The sequence below is a fragment of the Netta rufina genome (genome assembly GCF_964035555.1).
Source record: "Netta rufina genome assembly, chromosome: 1".
Lineage (NCBI taxonomy): Eukaryota > Metazoa > Chordata > Aves > Anseriformes > Anatidae > Netta > Netta rufina.
The window spans coordinates 142,493,177-142,507,034 of record NC_140123.1 but is presented as its reverse complement, the minus strand read 5'-3'; the positions used below and the strand labels follow the sequence as shown (position 1 = coordinate 142,507,034).

General features: G+C 41.8%; 1 protein-coding gene across 4 annotated transcripts in view; it reads left to right on the top strand.

Moving 5' to 3' along the window:
- The window catches only part of ADIPOR2 (adiponectin receptor 2), a 44,400-nt gene that overhangs the window by 17,620 nt on the left and 12,922 nt on the right, over positions 1 to 13,858 (top strand). For all 4 annotated transcript variants that reach the window (XM_084295982.1, XM_084295979.1, XM_084295981.1 and 1 more), the window contains exon 2: positions 4,065 to 4,300. In XM_084295982.1, coding sequence (XP_084152108.1) covers positions 4,133 to 4,300 — 168 coding nt within the window. In that variant the 5' untranslated portion in view covers positions 4,065 to 4,132. The remainder of the gene's footprint in view (positions 1 to 4,064; positions 4,301 to 13,858) is intronic.

Genomic DNA, 13,858 nt, shown 5'->3' with positions numbered 1-13,858 from the left:
ATGATGAACTAATATTATGAAGATTAGTCCTGTGTTGCTCATTAAACGTTGCTCATGCTGGTCTAAGGGTTGGCTGGAAGAGGATGAGCAAGGAAAGGACGTAGAGTGGATGCCACCGCCTTCCCAAACAGGAAGGCTTCTGTCAGGCTATTGATCCATGAGAGAGGAATGGAGAGAGATGACGTTTTCCTTCTTTCAAATACTCCAGCTGTAGACAGAATGAAATGGCTTGTGAGGGATTTCCGTGCTGTTTATGGGAGGAACACGCTGGGAGGAGCTGGATGTTGGAGAGGTTGCTTCGCCTAGCCAGCGGGAGGTAATGTGACCACCTGGGGACTGTTTAAGAGATCTGTAACTCCTTGTGATAACGTTTAACTACAAAACTGCCCTTAGAGTGCTTTGTTTGCTTGCTGCCATGTGGTGGTGTTTAGCTTGGGTAAAAAGCCAGTCCTTGTGGCAGGCAGTTTGGGAGCTTACAAGGGCTGTATGACTTACCTTGGGGAAGGTTAGTAAGCTGGCACAGGCTTTTCTCTTGAGAATATCCAGGAAGGATTTATGAAGAAACATCATCATCCTGTGGCACTCAGGCTTGTGTAACTACTTTTCCTCTGTCATCTTGAGGAGTAAAGCAGTGTCCCGAATGTGCTCTGTGACTCTGGATGTTGACGACTCTGCCGTTGCACAACTGCGGTGAGCTGCTGCAATAGATTTGCCTTCTGAATTTCTTTCCAGAGAGATGACAAATCTCTGTCTCCAGCCTGAAACTGCTGCTGGCTGTTGTTGCTGTAGGGTTGACCTTTTTAGAGCTGGGGAGGAGTGAGCAGCTGGGAGTGATAACCACTTGGGCTATTAGAGCTTGGTGGCAGCAGCAGGATATTGGGGCAATGGACTGGTGGAGTGCTGCGTTTTGTTTTAGAGCTTGGGGTAGTATTAAAGTCGTAAGTCCTTTCTGAAAGCTGACTTAGCCTTTAGAAGTTCTGTATATTTTAAAAGAAGTAATATATATACACACCAACCTCTGTAGATGCTTTTCTCAGCTGATCTGAAGCGCAGCAGGAACTCGGTAGTTGATCTAGATGCTGATATTATGCTTACTATATATGCAGTCATTAAGTAGTTTTAATTGTACCTGGCAACTTCCTTTTTAAATAGGAGCTAATTTTAATGAATATTTTGAAGTTGTTGCATGCTGCAAAAAATTAAAGGCCTTATATTTGAGATTTAAAATCTCAAAACAATCTCTTCCAACACCTTGAGTGTTTTGGAGGTTTTTTTTTTTTTTTTATTTTCTTTCTTTGAACTGCCCAGTCTGAGGGGCAGAATGGAGCTTGCTTTCCTTCACTTGTGAACCAGGCATTTTGGCTGTTAGCACTCTTCCGTTTGCAATTCCACGTTGCACTCAGGTGCATGTTTTTGGCTTTTGTAGTACAAGTTCTGAACGGACTAAGAACTAGTGATGGTTTTGGACTGTTTGGGTAGCTTGTCCTGCATACTCAGTAAGGATATCCAGCACTGAAACGATCCTGCATCAAGGGCAGCATGGAAGCAGCTTAATTGAACTGAGCGAGTCCACTGTGATGCCAAGACACGATGACTTCTATTCACGTGAAGCTAGAGTTCATCCCTCCTGCTGAGTGCAAATCTCCCTGGCAGGAGGTGAAACGCGTCTTTTATTTTTAACCCTAGTGATCGCTTGGCAGCGAGTGCTGGTTCAGTAAGTCCTCAAGGCCTGAGTTAAGCAGTCTCTTGGCATTCGTGCACCTTCTCGTATTAGAAGAACCTTTCATAAATCTGTTGGCCAAGCGTGGCTAAGCCTGCTGTGTTGATGCTGTGTCTCTGCCTTTGAGCGTTGCTCCCGCAATGCCATAGAGGTGTAGGCGAAGTAAGGCTGTGCTCTTAGGCAACGTAGCAGGTAATGCAGCACGCTGCTGGCTCTGTTGCTTGAAGCTGGCAGAAGGAAAAACTAGTATAACTTGCTGGTTAAATGGCTAATGCAAACTGAGCAGTTTGCAACCTGCTGTGGCCTACCCGTTTGAGGTGCTGTGGAGCTCAGGCATGGGTGTTTGCTGCGCCTGTTTGTTTGCAGATGGCCATTTGCTTTTGTAGACTTTTTTGCTTTGTGGTGCAGCGCACTGTACTGAAATTAATCTATTAAGTTACCTTTTAAATGTAGTTACCCAGTAAATTTCATTTTTAAAACGTAGCTGTTATTGCATGCTCTTCCTTCTTCCCCTAGATCAGTTTTGGCAAGCTGCAGTGTGGCAGTGTCCCCGTGCTTCTCGCATAAAAATAGAATTGTGAATTGGCTGCTTGAAGCATCATGAAAGATTTCAGTTGTTCTGTAGCCGGCTAAATATTTGTTCTTAAAATCCACGTGCTCAAATTCTTTATCGGGCTTCCTGTGTAACGCTGTTAAAACCGTGGCTTAATTCTGGTGGGGTGAGAAGTCCCGTGGCTCTCGGGTTTACCAAGCAAGCAGATGTGACCATTTCAGGTGTTAGCTCTCCGGGGGAGGTCACGGACCCCGTGGCAGAGCTAGCAGCGAGGTGGGCACGCCATCTGCTCTGCTGGCACCCGGTGAGCTCCCTGTGCTGAGGTGTGCCGGGGCTCTGCAGGCTGTCACCTGCTCATTAGCAGCTCTCTGCCCTGGGGACTGCCAGGCAGCTGCAGGGATGTCACGTTACAAAGTGCTACAGCAAAATTAACGATAGCACATCTGACAGAGCTGAGAATTACCTTGCCGTGGTCGTATGTAAAGGAGATTAATCCCTTAGAGGAAGGGGGTACTTGCTTTATTGGCTTTTTGGAGGTGACGTTTTACTACAAGACCGCCAGTATCAACCCCCCAGCTTATCTTTGTAATTGGTTCTCCATTCTGACGAAGTTCAGCATCTCCTATTAAATGCTAAAATTCCAGTCTAATTATGCGCTCTGGCAAGTTCAAGCTTGTTAGACGGGTTATCTTCATGTTACCTTAGTCACATCGAAGCACTTAAATGCTCCAATAATAGAATGATACCAAGTGAGTATTAGTACAAAACGAAGAGCTTCTGATTCAAAGTGACTCTGCAGTCTGTCTCCGCTGAGCACTAACTCATCCTGCTGGTTTCTGGCATTCTGGTTGAAAAGTGCCCTGGCTGCTGTGCCTCCCCAGGCAGCTTCTGGCTGGCTGCTGCAGTGACTGCCACGCAGTGATGTACCAGATAAAGAGGTAACCACTCAGCCTCTTAGACAAGGGCTCAGATTAATGGGCTGGCAGCAGGTAATTTTCTGCAATTTTAATTAATCTTTGGCACCTTAAGTTAAACTTATCCCATATTCTTTTTGCAGTTTTATAAGTGTAAAATATAGTTAATTTTCTGGGTAGATAGTATGGCTTTTCTGTGGTTTTCTGGGGAATTTATCGATTCCCAACAAATGGGATGAACGGTGTCTAAAGCTTTCTGGCGTAATTCCTTGTACAGGTAAAGGTACAGACCCACTCCCAGCAGTAACTGTGAACATGTTAGTTTGAGCAATGGGAACAACGTGATGTCTGTGTGTACTACTGCCCTCCTTTCAGTCTGACTATAGCTCGTTGTTCTTGAGCTCTGCTTGCTACCAGCCACACAGCTATACCAGTACTTAATGCCCTGGTTTTAGTGAAACCTAGCCCAGATGATTTGAAATGAGTCTCATAGCCACAAAAAGCTGATGGCTCTAGAATGCCTGTGACAAGTAATTTATTTATAAATACTATCAACAGTCCAGTGTTTGCAAGTTAGTGAAAAATAAAAATAGTTTGTAAAAACACTATTGTGCTTTTGTACTGTGAATCTCTGGAGCTCACTTTCTGTCATCTTTCAACTTAATTTCAGTTAGGATACTGAAGTGTTAGCAGTCACAAGATGAGAATTCACTTTACAGCAGCGTAGAAGTCTATACAGATGGTTTTGTGGGGATTTGGGCACGTGTAAAGGCACTGATCACAGCTGTCTATCAGCTTTTCGGGATGCTCTTCTTCCAGCCAGTGTGTGATCTCCATTGTAACTTCAGTTTAGTTATACGAACTGTTTGTCTTTCAGCATCAACACACCATCAGCCAAACCGAATCAAGAGGAGGCAGGATATTTGGGACGGCTCCCAGCATCTCATGAATGAACTAACGGAACTCGATAATGCTGGTTCTCCAGAGCCGGTCCTACGGCTCAGAAAGGGACACATGTCTGGCTCAACAACAACCCAGGCAGCCTTGGAAGATGACAGCTCTGAGCAGAGGCTTCTTTTAGTGGAGCCACCTTTGTCTTCTGACCAGGAAAATGTAAGTTCTGTGACTGTTAATGGGATAAATGAGTTTTGATGCAAGTGCTTCACTGCTTTAAGTTACAGGACTGCAAATAGAGAGTTCACAACCACTTTATGCCTGTTAAATAATTGTAGTAAAACCAGAAGGATGTCAGAAATACTCAGCTGAACACATGAGAATTTAGGTGACAAGCCTGGGCATAAGTGTAAGTGTAGCAGCTTTGTGTTGCATATTCGTGCCTTGAAAAATGGAGGTCATACTAGTTTGCTCTCTGCTGAGACGCAGCTTGTGTCAACAGATTTTTGTTCTGCAATTGCCAGTTAATTGCAAGTGAAAGGCGAAGATAATATTGACTCTAGCTGAATATAATCTGAACCTTGGCTAATTGCTATCCTCTTGGGGATTAGGGCAGAAAAATCTGCTTGCAAGCAATCTTGTTGGAGGAGTGACTGTACTGGATTAGACCAAAACTCCCCAGTGCTTACTATCTTGTCTCTGACAGTACCAGTAACAGACTTCTAAGGAGAGGACAAGGATGGGGAAGCATGCTGTGTTGCTCCCCAGGGACGCTCTCCCAGCTTTTAGCAGTAGGATGTTCACAGATTTTCTGAGCCAGTGGCAATGCTTCTGAATTTTTGGTGCACGAGCCTTTGGAGAACTTAGGAGGCGCAGCATCCTGTGGAAAGGCATTCCGCAGCTTAATTAAATGTTGTCAGGAGGTAATGTCCGAGTGTTGGACAGAAGCACCTTCTGGTTAGAGTTTCAGAACTGTAATTAGTGCTTCTCCCAGGGTATATACAGATGAATATCAGGTCAGTTAAATAGAAGAAGCATTCATCTTAGGCTTACTATTAAATTTATCGTGGTTTAATGAGCTGACAGTATCGGTTTAGTTACAGCAACTGTGTTATTTAGCCAGCAGCAAAAACATGGTGATGCTATGTAACAGTCTTCAAGGCAAAAGAGTTGGGCTATTGCTGTAATTGCATTTGCCACAGATTTGGGTTGTGTGCATGGACTGCAGTCATGGTTTAGTTGACATGGTAAGTCTGTGTTAGGCTGTCTTAACTTTATTAGTCTGAGAGCCCTTACTGAATTGAGTGTAAGGTGTCTGTGTAATGAGAGTCAGGTATTCATGGCCAGGAAGCTGAGCCAATGGGTGTACAGTGCAATAACTAATACAGACCATTCTCAGTATCGTGATAAAAGGAAATAAACAGTCTTTTTACTTGTATTATGTGGAAAGTCATAAAATGTATAATATATAATATAATATGCGAAGTGTTAGTCAATAGTTGAATTTGCTAAGGTTAGAAAGGAGAAGAGTTGTGCTAGCAGATATCTTGAACAGATGTGCATTTCTCTGACAAAGTGTTTGTTATCATCCTTTGTGAAGTCTGTTTTCATTCTTATCTCTGACTTTCCTGGTTGAATAATATGAGTTACCTGGAGATGGAATAGACAAAAGTAAAAGTGCAGTCTGCAATTCATTCTATACATTTGCTTAGCTAAATAGACATTATTTCACTGAGTAAGTATTCATTTTTTTAGAATTTGAAGTAAAATGGTTGAAGTACTTTCATTCTCTCCTCTACTTTTTCAGGCATTCTTAGCATGATTTTGTCCTTATGACAAAAGTATATGCTGCTTTTTAGTTCACTAGGAATATTTAGCTCTTTTGTTTGCTGTCTTCCCTCTTTCCCAGTCTCTTAAAATGCTGCCACAGAAATCTGGTGTTGCCTCTTGGACCTGGCTGTTCTATCCTGAACTGCAACACTTTCTCTGCCCTGTATGGCCTAAATTTTATTTTTATATAAATATACTTTTTTTTTCAGCTTAAAGCTGTATTCCTGTTCTTTGTGACTTTTTGCTTTTAGAACTGGTATCTTTTAAACTTTTTTTTCCCTTTTAAAAAAACTGTATACTTGATGCTTCAGATGGAGCATCCCAAAACTCTCTGCTGTCAAATGTACCAGTGTTAGCTTGCCAAATGGCCCTTATTATGTGACATACTGCAGTGTTCTAAATAATCTGGAAAATGCATTGTGCTATGTATCTTCCTCTGTCTTCAAAAGCTGTTGTTCAACACAGCTGTTACTCAGAAGCATTGATATACACGCTAGGATTTACTTTTTCCAATCTACTGTACGTTCTGGCAATGTGAAACTCTTTTAGAGAGGACTTCAAAAAGATGATTTTCCTTTGGTTTTAAAGAGGCTCCTGTTTAGAGAGCAGAACTGTAAGGTTACTGCTCTGCTGTAGATGGAATATTGACCCATAGGGGTTACAGGCACATAAGCTAAATACAGTCTTATATACTGGGCACCACTTGAGTCCCTTTATTAGTATTTTAATTGCCAAATGCTTTCTGCTTCGATGTGGTTGCAGCAATCTAGGAATTCCTATGCTGGTGAAGGAGAGTGGATGAGAGCTATATAGTGTATCCATCAGAACATCCATTGTATTTTACTAGGCTTTTAAATGTCTCTGTTTATGACAAGCTAATGATATTGGCTTTCTTTAATATTGCCTTGCAGGTGTATATTAATCGTTATGGTATTTCCTTAAAATTTACTGGGCATAAAGCTTGAGGCACTAATGTAAAATACTTGTATTTTTGTCCTGTGATAAAATTGTTTCCTTTTTCTGTTGCTTGCGTGCTAACTGTTGATCCTATTAGCCTATTTATTTCACTGCAGCTCTGTTATTTATATTAAATCCGCCACAAACTCTCCTACAGGATTCCATTTCTTCTGCCTACTTGCAAATTCACTTTGTACTCTGCTCGTAGGAGGAAGCTATCTGAGCTCATAAGAGGTGGTAATTGCTTTTAATGAATTATTTTAGTAGTCTTTCCTTAGAAAAGGAGGTTTATGGATGCATGTCGTGTATTTTGTGCAGAATTACTTCTCTACCTCCTCCACGGCTTGCAGTATCTGTCTCTCTGTAATTTTGATGGTCCAAAATATTGGTCCTCTTCAGAATGAAGCATCTTTATGGAAAAAAATATAGGTGGTCTTGAGAATTCTGATGGAGTCCTAAAAGCTAAAAGCTGTTGAGGCCTTGGTGTACCAGCAGATGTACCTGGGTGGCTGCATGGCTGTGAACTAAAATAGTACTAAAGATTCTTCCTGTAAATTGTGGCATTCACTGAGAGCATGTAGCGGAGATTTATCACAGTACTGAGCATGCCTACCCAAAATAATAGTAAAACAGCTGCATCCATTTACCAGTGCTGTTAATCTGCCAGTTTTATAGTGATGCTTACAAGAAGACATGGATCATATAAAATTAATATTCTTTACACAAGAACCTCTTAGTCTCCTCCATCCATGGTTCTGTTCCCTCCTAGAGTGCTTATACGTTCATGGATTATCTATTCTTTGAAACAGATACTTGAAGGTGGGGTAAACTTCTCACTAACTTGTTTAAACATGCAATTAGCGTGGTGCAGGTGAGTGGTGTATGCTCTGTACCTTCGAGAAATAGTGACTGTGTATCTGGATGTGAAGGATTTGGTGGTAAGAAGAGGATCAGGCAAGCTGCAGTAAGTCTTCTCTTCCTTTCAGCAATGCAAATTTGTTGCATGTATCGTGTATGTGCGCAACTAAAGCGTTTTTCAGCAGGTGCTTCCAACCTGTCGCATGCTGGATTGCTTAGCCTTCCTGATGGCATCTTTTCTCCTTTCCTAGTGCGTCTCAACTGCCTGCATAATTCCAGCAGTGATAGTTCCCAAAGAAATCCCTCTTACTGTGGCTTTGTTACGCTGATGTAATCAAATATGGGTGACTTTTATAACCTGATGAATGGGCTCTTTATGCAGCCCTAGAAACCTGTGCTTGACTCTCTCCTTTTCTACTATAATCTGTCAGTGACAGGAGGTGAACAGAAGAACCATTTTCTCTGCCTTTATTCCATCCGTCAGGCTTTCACGTTCCTGAACGTTGCTCCCTTTCAGGCACTTGGGCTGTGTTGTGCGGCTGTGCTGTGCAGCACAGAAACGTGCCCTTGAAGTTGGGACACAACGCCCTGGAGTGTTTGATAACAAACAGTAAGGGTTTGGGAGGAGGTACACACAGCTCTCAAGTCATCTAAAGGGGCAGAAGAAACTTGGGCAAATACTCGTCTGGATTGCTTCTCAGGGAGCATGGGTTTTGACTTCAAGTGGGACTTACTTGACCCCTGACAAATTCATGGTACCAGCGTGTGGCTACAAGAGCTTTTCCAGGGTGTGAAGACCGAAGAGATGTGAAGGAGGAAGACAGAAAAATATACCAGGTATAAAAGAAAAGGTTTGGAATAATTGGAAGGTGAGCAAATAATTTGAGGTTTTAACTGGAATTGCAGAACTTACTCAGAGCCTTTTCTGTTAAAGAAGTGTATTATCTACAAAAATAGTTTTGTTAGTGACAAAGCCATGCATGCATATTCATGGCATTGTTAACTTGTCTTTATGGTGGATGCTAGCTGAGTGAAAATGATTCAGATAGTCTTGAAGGCCAAAGCTAGTCTTAAGAATAGTCTTTCTGGAACTTACATTCATAAATTTTGACTGTCTCAAGGTTTTTTTTTTTCCTTTATAGACCTGCTTGCAAGTTTACTCAGTTTGAAACTACTTTACTTTTTCCATCTAGCATTTACTGTTGTTACTTGGAGTTACAATTAAAAACTTGGCTGCTGCTTCTGCCCTTGCTTTCTTCTTGCATTGTGTTGCAGGTTTTGTTGTTAGAGATCGTATTTTGAGTGTGTATGGGAGGAGCCTGGCGTAACAGAACTCGAGGTCCTACCAAAATGTGTTTCTTTCAAAGCAGATCATACTCAAAATTGCTCATTCTGCAGATTTCTTTGACTTCTCGTGTATGTCCATTTTCGCAGCTCTTGGGAAGGAATACTGCTATTTGAAAGCACGTGAATTGGCATTTTATTTCAGGTCAAAAGATCTTAACGTCTGAATTCTCCTTCAGTTGCTGTTCTGAGCACTGGAAGTAATGCATATTTTGCTCAGACCGCTAGTCACTGGAGCAAGTACTTGAATCTAGTATCTGTCCCTACCAATATGCCCTTTTTTGTACAGCAAAACACTTCTGCATGTGCAGAGCGGAGTATCTCTGGGTATTCCTGTTGGAAAAGTACGAAGACGTGGTGCATCTATGGAGATGGTTTCCAGGCACCCCAGGCTTGAATTGGTTGGATGCTGATGTATCCTTCACTGGGAGTTACTAATGGGGCTGGTTTATTAACGGGCTCTTAGAGCTTGAATGCAGGGGAAAAAAAATAGAAATGTTGACTTGGTCAACCATGCGTGGACAGGTTTCTGCCCAGAAGGTTGGTAACATGGGATACAGCCGTGACCGTGTGCCTGCCCTGTCTCCCAAAAACCTCTCCTGAGTTGTCGAGAAGGCTGCGGTAGGTTATGCTAGCTGGGTTCAGCTGTCTCCTCCGAGTGTGGGGAGCCTTAGCTCTTTGAGAGGGGGAGTACTGGTGCTCTGCTGAGTTTGCTGCCTGTCAGCTGGGATTGGAACCATTGCTTGCTGTGTCCTGTGTTGAAACTAGGAGAGGGAGGGAGTGGTTTTATTTATAATTCACTGGTACAGCTGCTTTCCTGGACAAAGGTTAGATTCCACAGTTTTTCCCTTTGTTCTCGGGGAGATCGTATCTGCCTGATTTGGGCAGTAATGGGGGAAGTGGCAGCCCTTCAGAGCGATAGAAGAGAAAACAGTATTGTACTGGTGGCTTAAAACCTGCATCTTAAAACCTGACAACTGTTTTAAATTGCTTGACTTTACTTTTCTGTTCAGTTCAGCAATACACTTTCAGACACTTTTTCCTGTGTTTTTTTCCCCCATAAACCCAGCACACTTGTTTTCTTTCTTTTTCTCCTGTCAGGATTAACATGATAAAGGAGCAGAAAATGGCACGCAAGAATCCTCTGCAGTAGATCCAATTTTTTGCGGGCTTTTCTGTGAAGCGTACTGATGAGGACATGTGGGCACTGAGGTCTTTGGTCCATGTCAAGTACTGAGCATTGCTATAAAATCAGTAGTTGCTAGAGCTTACACATTCAACAAATCCTATTCATCTGAGGATATTTAATGAGGGAGCTAGTTCGAATAAGGGTGTGCTTGCTGAAGCCAGTGTGACTTTGTCCTGTTTGCTAAACAAGTGTTAAACCTTGGTGCTTGTTTCTAATAGGTGCCAGCAAGCAGCCACCCGTGACCAGCTGTATAAAACTGTTTCCAAGTGCTATATTAAATGGAGTGTAGCTTTTATAGGAAGGTGACCCACAAAGGAAAAATACCAAGCTACAGGAACCTCCAACTTAATGTTTTGACCAGTAGTCTGCAAGGGTCTTTGGCACAGAGCTAATGAATGACTTTTTTTTTGGTATTGTGACAGCAAAAACAGCTTAGAGGGTGATGGTGGTTAGCCTTTTGGACACTTTGGTGTGTGGATGTTTACAACCCTGCCAGATGAAGAGAGAATGTAAACTCTAAGAGACAAAGCTGTTCTAAAATAACCTGGTAGGTACAAAAGGTAAGGGGAGTCAGGGAAAAGTGCTGTGCTTTTCCAGTTAATTACTTATAATCCAAAGAACGTAAGCTGACAAAACTCTGGGAAAATGTGCAGCAGCTTTTTCAGGAGAAATTGCGTGGCACCGCCTATCACTGCTTTCCCCTTTCAGAAGGCCAGTTGGTAAAAGGTCAGCTGATGAGACGGGCACACAGGAGTTGCTGAAGAAAGCAATCTGGATAACTGGGGGAAAAAAAAAAGCCTTTTTTATTATAGCCTTCAACATATCTTGGCCATTATGCTCAATGCTCTCAAGTTACTGAACCTGGCACATTGCCCCAAGAAACATTAAATGACTTGAATGTCATGTTAAACACTATTAATCATTCATCCGATGAGATCAAGATAAACAAGAGCAAGATCTCCAAGTTCATGTCTAGACTTTGTGACTTCAGTTTAATATAGGAGATAACAGTGGTATTGTAAATGAGGCAATGTATGTTTTCTAACTTTATTTTAAGAAGAGAATTGTATACAAGTACTGTGTTGTATAATGTCCCATGACTGAGTGTTACTCAAGACGTTTGCTTTATTTTTTTTAATTGTCTTGCTCATGAGACAATGGTGTGTTCATACTGAGGCAGGATTCTGGCTGGATGCAGATCAGGAAGAGAGCAGGGGAGCATCTGTCAGCTGCTGAACGAAGCAACAAGAACTTTAAAACAGATTCAGACAGCATCGTGCCTTGGAAACTCCTGTGATAGTGGTTTTAGGGCTCCAGTGACATCTTGATAATGAATTGGCATCACAAACAATTGAGCTTTGAGACATGGGGTTTCATTAGCTCCAGACCTTAATGCCTGCACATTGAGGTATGTGTGCAGCCCTCAAGTAACCGAGGGGTGACTTTGAAGAGGAACCTGTCACAGCACAGTTCTGCCCTTTCCAGGGTCTTGGCGACTTGTATTGCAATTATTAGTATTGCAGCTTAATAAACAAACAAACAACAACAAAAACAAACACAAAGCTACCAAAGTTCTCAAGGTGCAGTCGTAAAAGCTGCTGGAAGTTTTGGGAATATAACAGCCTGTGGAAGTGGGTATTAGCATAACTTTCTGTAATCCATGCTTGCCTAGGTTCTTATGTTTCTTTCTAACTGGTTAACAGTACAGGAGGGAGTGGAAATCATCTGGCATCCAACTAGTAAGCATTGAACTGAAATGTGGCCATGAATATGATCAACAGAAAGCATTCTGTAGTGGATCAATTTAAAATGTTGCTGCAGCACTAGCTCGAACTCCTTAAATCTCTTGGTTATCTGGACCATCTTAATTATTTAAGGAGAAGCTCACTTAGCAGAAACGTGAGCTATTTCTGCCAGATTAATATTGGGTCAGCTAATCAACCCAAGGGTCAGAGGAGTGCCAGAAGCAGTGCAATGGAAGATGGAGGTGAGGGGGATCATCACTTTTGATAGAATAGGCTTTCTTGGTTGCTTTGTCTGACTTGCTTCAGTTTGCACGCTCTAATCAACAGATGGAGATTTTTCTAGCAAAATTGCAGTCTAAAGTGGTGAACAAAAGAGCTTGCTTGTCACTTGTGCAAGGTAGGAGATGTGTAAATTCTCAAACTTTCAGTAAATCTTTAAACTGACGTTAAGAAACTACAGGCCTCGGTAAGCTGTACTTTTACCACTTGAAGTCTGGAGAGCACAACTTTCTCAAAAGTAGGTAAAGGGTTTCTGAAATCTTTTGCCACTGCGGCTTGACTCCTGACAGGCTTTCCTGTAGTGAGTGTATTAATAAACAGAGTATCTGCTAACAGTTAGGAAGGGGATAGTACAGAAAATGTTAATCTGTGTGAGAAGGGTAAGCTGTTGTAGTAGACAAGAAGTGTATTGATTTTACCAGAGCAGGTTTTACTGTGTTTCTCTGTCCGTAACAAGATCTTTGGCTATGTGAACTGCCTTTTGGAAGGTGTTCAGGCAACAGATTCTTGTCCTTAATGTAAACTTCTGTTACAACACAAACAAACAACTTTGTGCTAGTGCTACAGAAGAATAAGATTTCAATATTAAAATAAACTTACCTCAGGATAGGCGCTGTGCAGCTGAGCTCTTAGTGAGGTTTCTTGCTCTTGCTTGCTTCGCTGCTCTAAGTCTTGTTTTTGGCATTAAGCCTTTTCCATCCCTAGCAAAGTAGTTTGAAATTCTTGTTTAGAAGATGATCTGTCCCTGGAAGTGTGCTGCCTCGGCTTCTGGACAAAACAGTATAATCAAATCTAATTTCCACCTCTTTCTTTTGCCTTCTTGTCCATCACTGCTATCACACAAAGAATCTGGAGAGCTTCCCAAAATAAAGTGCATATGGATCAGTAAATCAGTAAAACCTTTTTCTTCCAACCATTGTCACTCATCCTTCAGTTTTAGTTTATTTTCTGGCTCAATTTATTCAGCTCGGGCTGCATTTATGCTTCTGGTACGTAATTGATGTATCATTAGGTATCTGTACTATGCTGGTAGGTTGATCACTATGAATTTGCAAAGGTGGTCAGTTTAAAATTAGAAGGATTGCTTAGTATTTTCATAGAAGTAAGTGTCTGGGCCCTCTCAAGTATACAGAAGCCATGATTTCCGGTTTGTGTGGAAGACTGATTCTAGGCATTGCTATGCATGTGTGGCAGAAGAATGACAGCTGACAATTACTCATTCCAAGAGATTGAGGGGTTTTGTTTCAAAATCAAATATTTCCAAATGCTCTAAAGACTTGCTTCTTTTAAGAGCATTCTCAACTTCTGATTAAGTTAGACAATGCAAAAAAGCATCTGAAATGTTACCCAACTAGAAATCCTCCTAAGCAACAATGTGGAAGGTACGAAGGCAAAAAGGATTCCACAAGTACTTGCTTCAGGTTCTACCCTACTGCATTAAAAAAGTGTTGTTCTGGGTTCCAGTTTAATGTAAGGTGTCAGGCAAGTGGGATTATTTACCCATTGTTTTCTCCAGTTTTAAATTACTGATTTGGTGGCCAGAATTTAGAAATAGTTGAAAACAGGTCCTAAAGC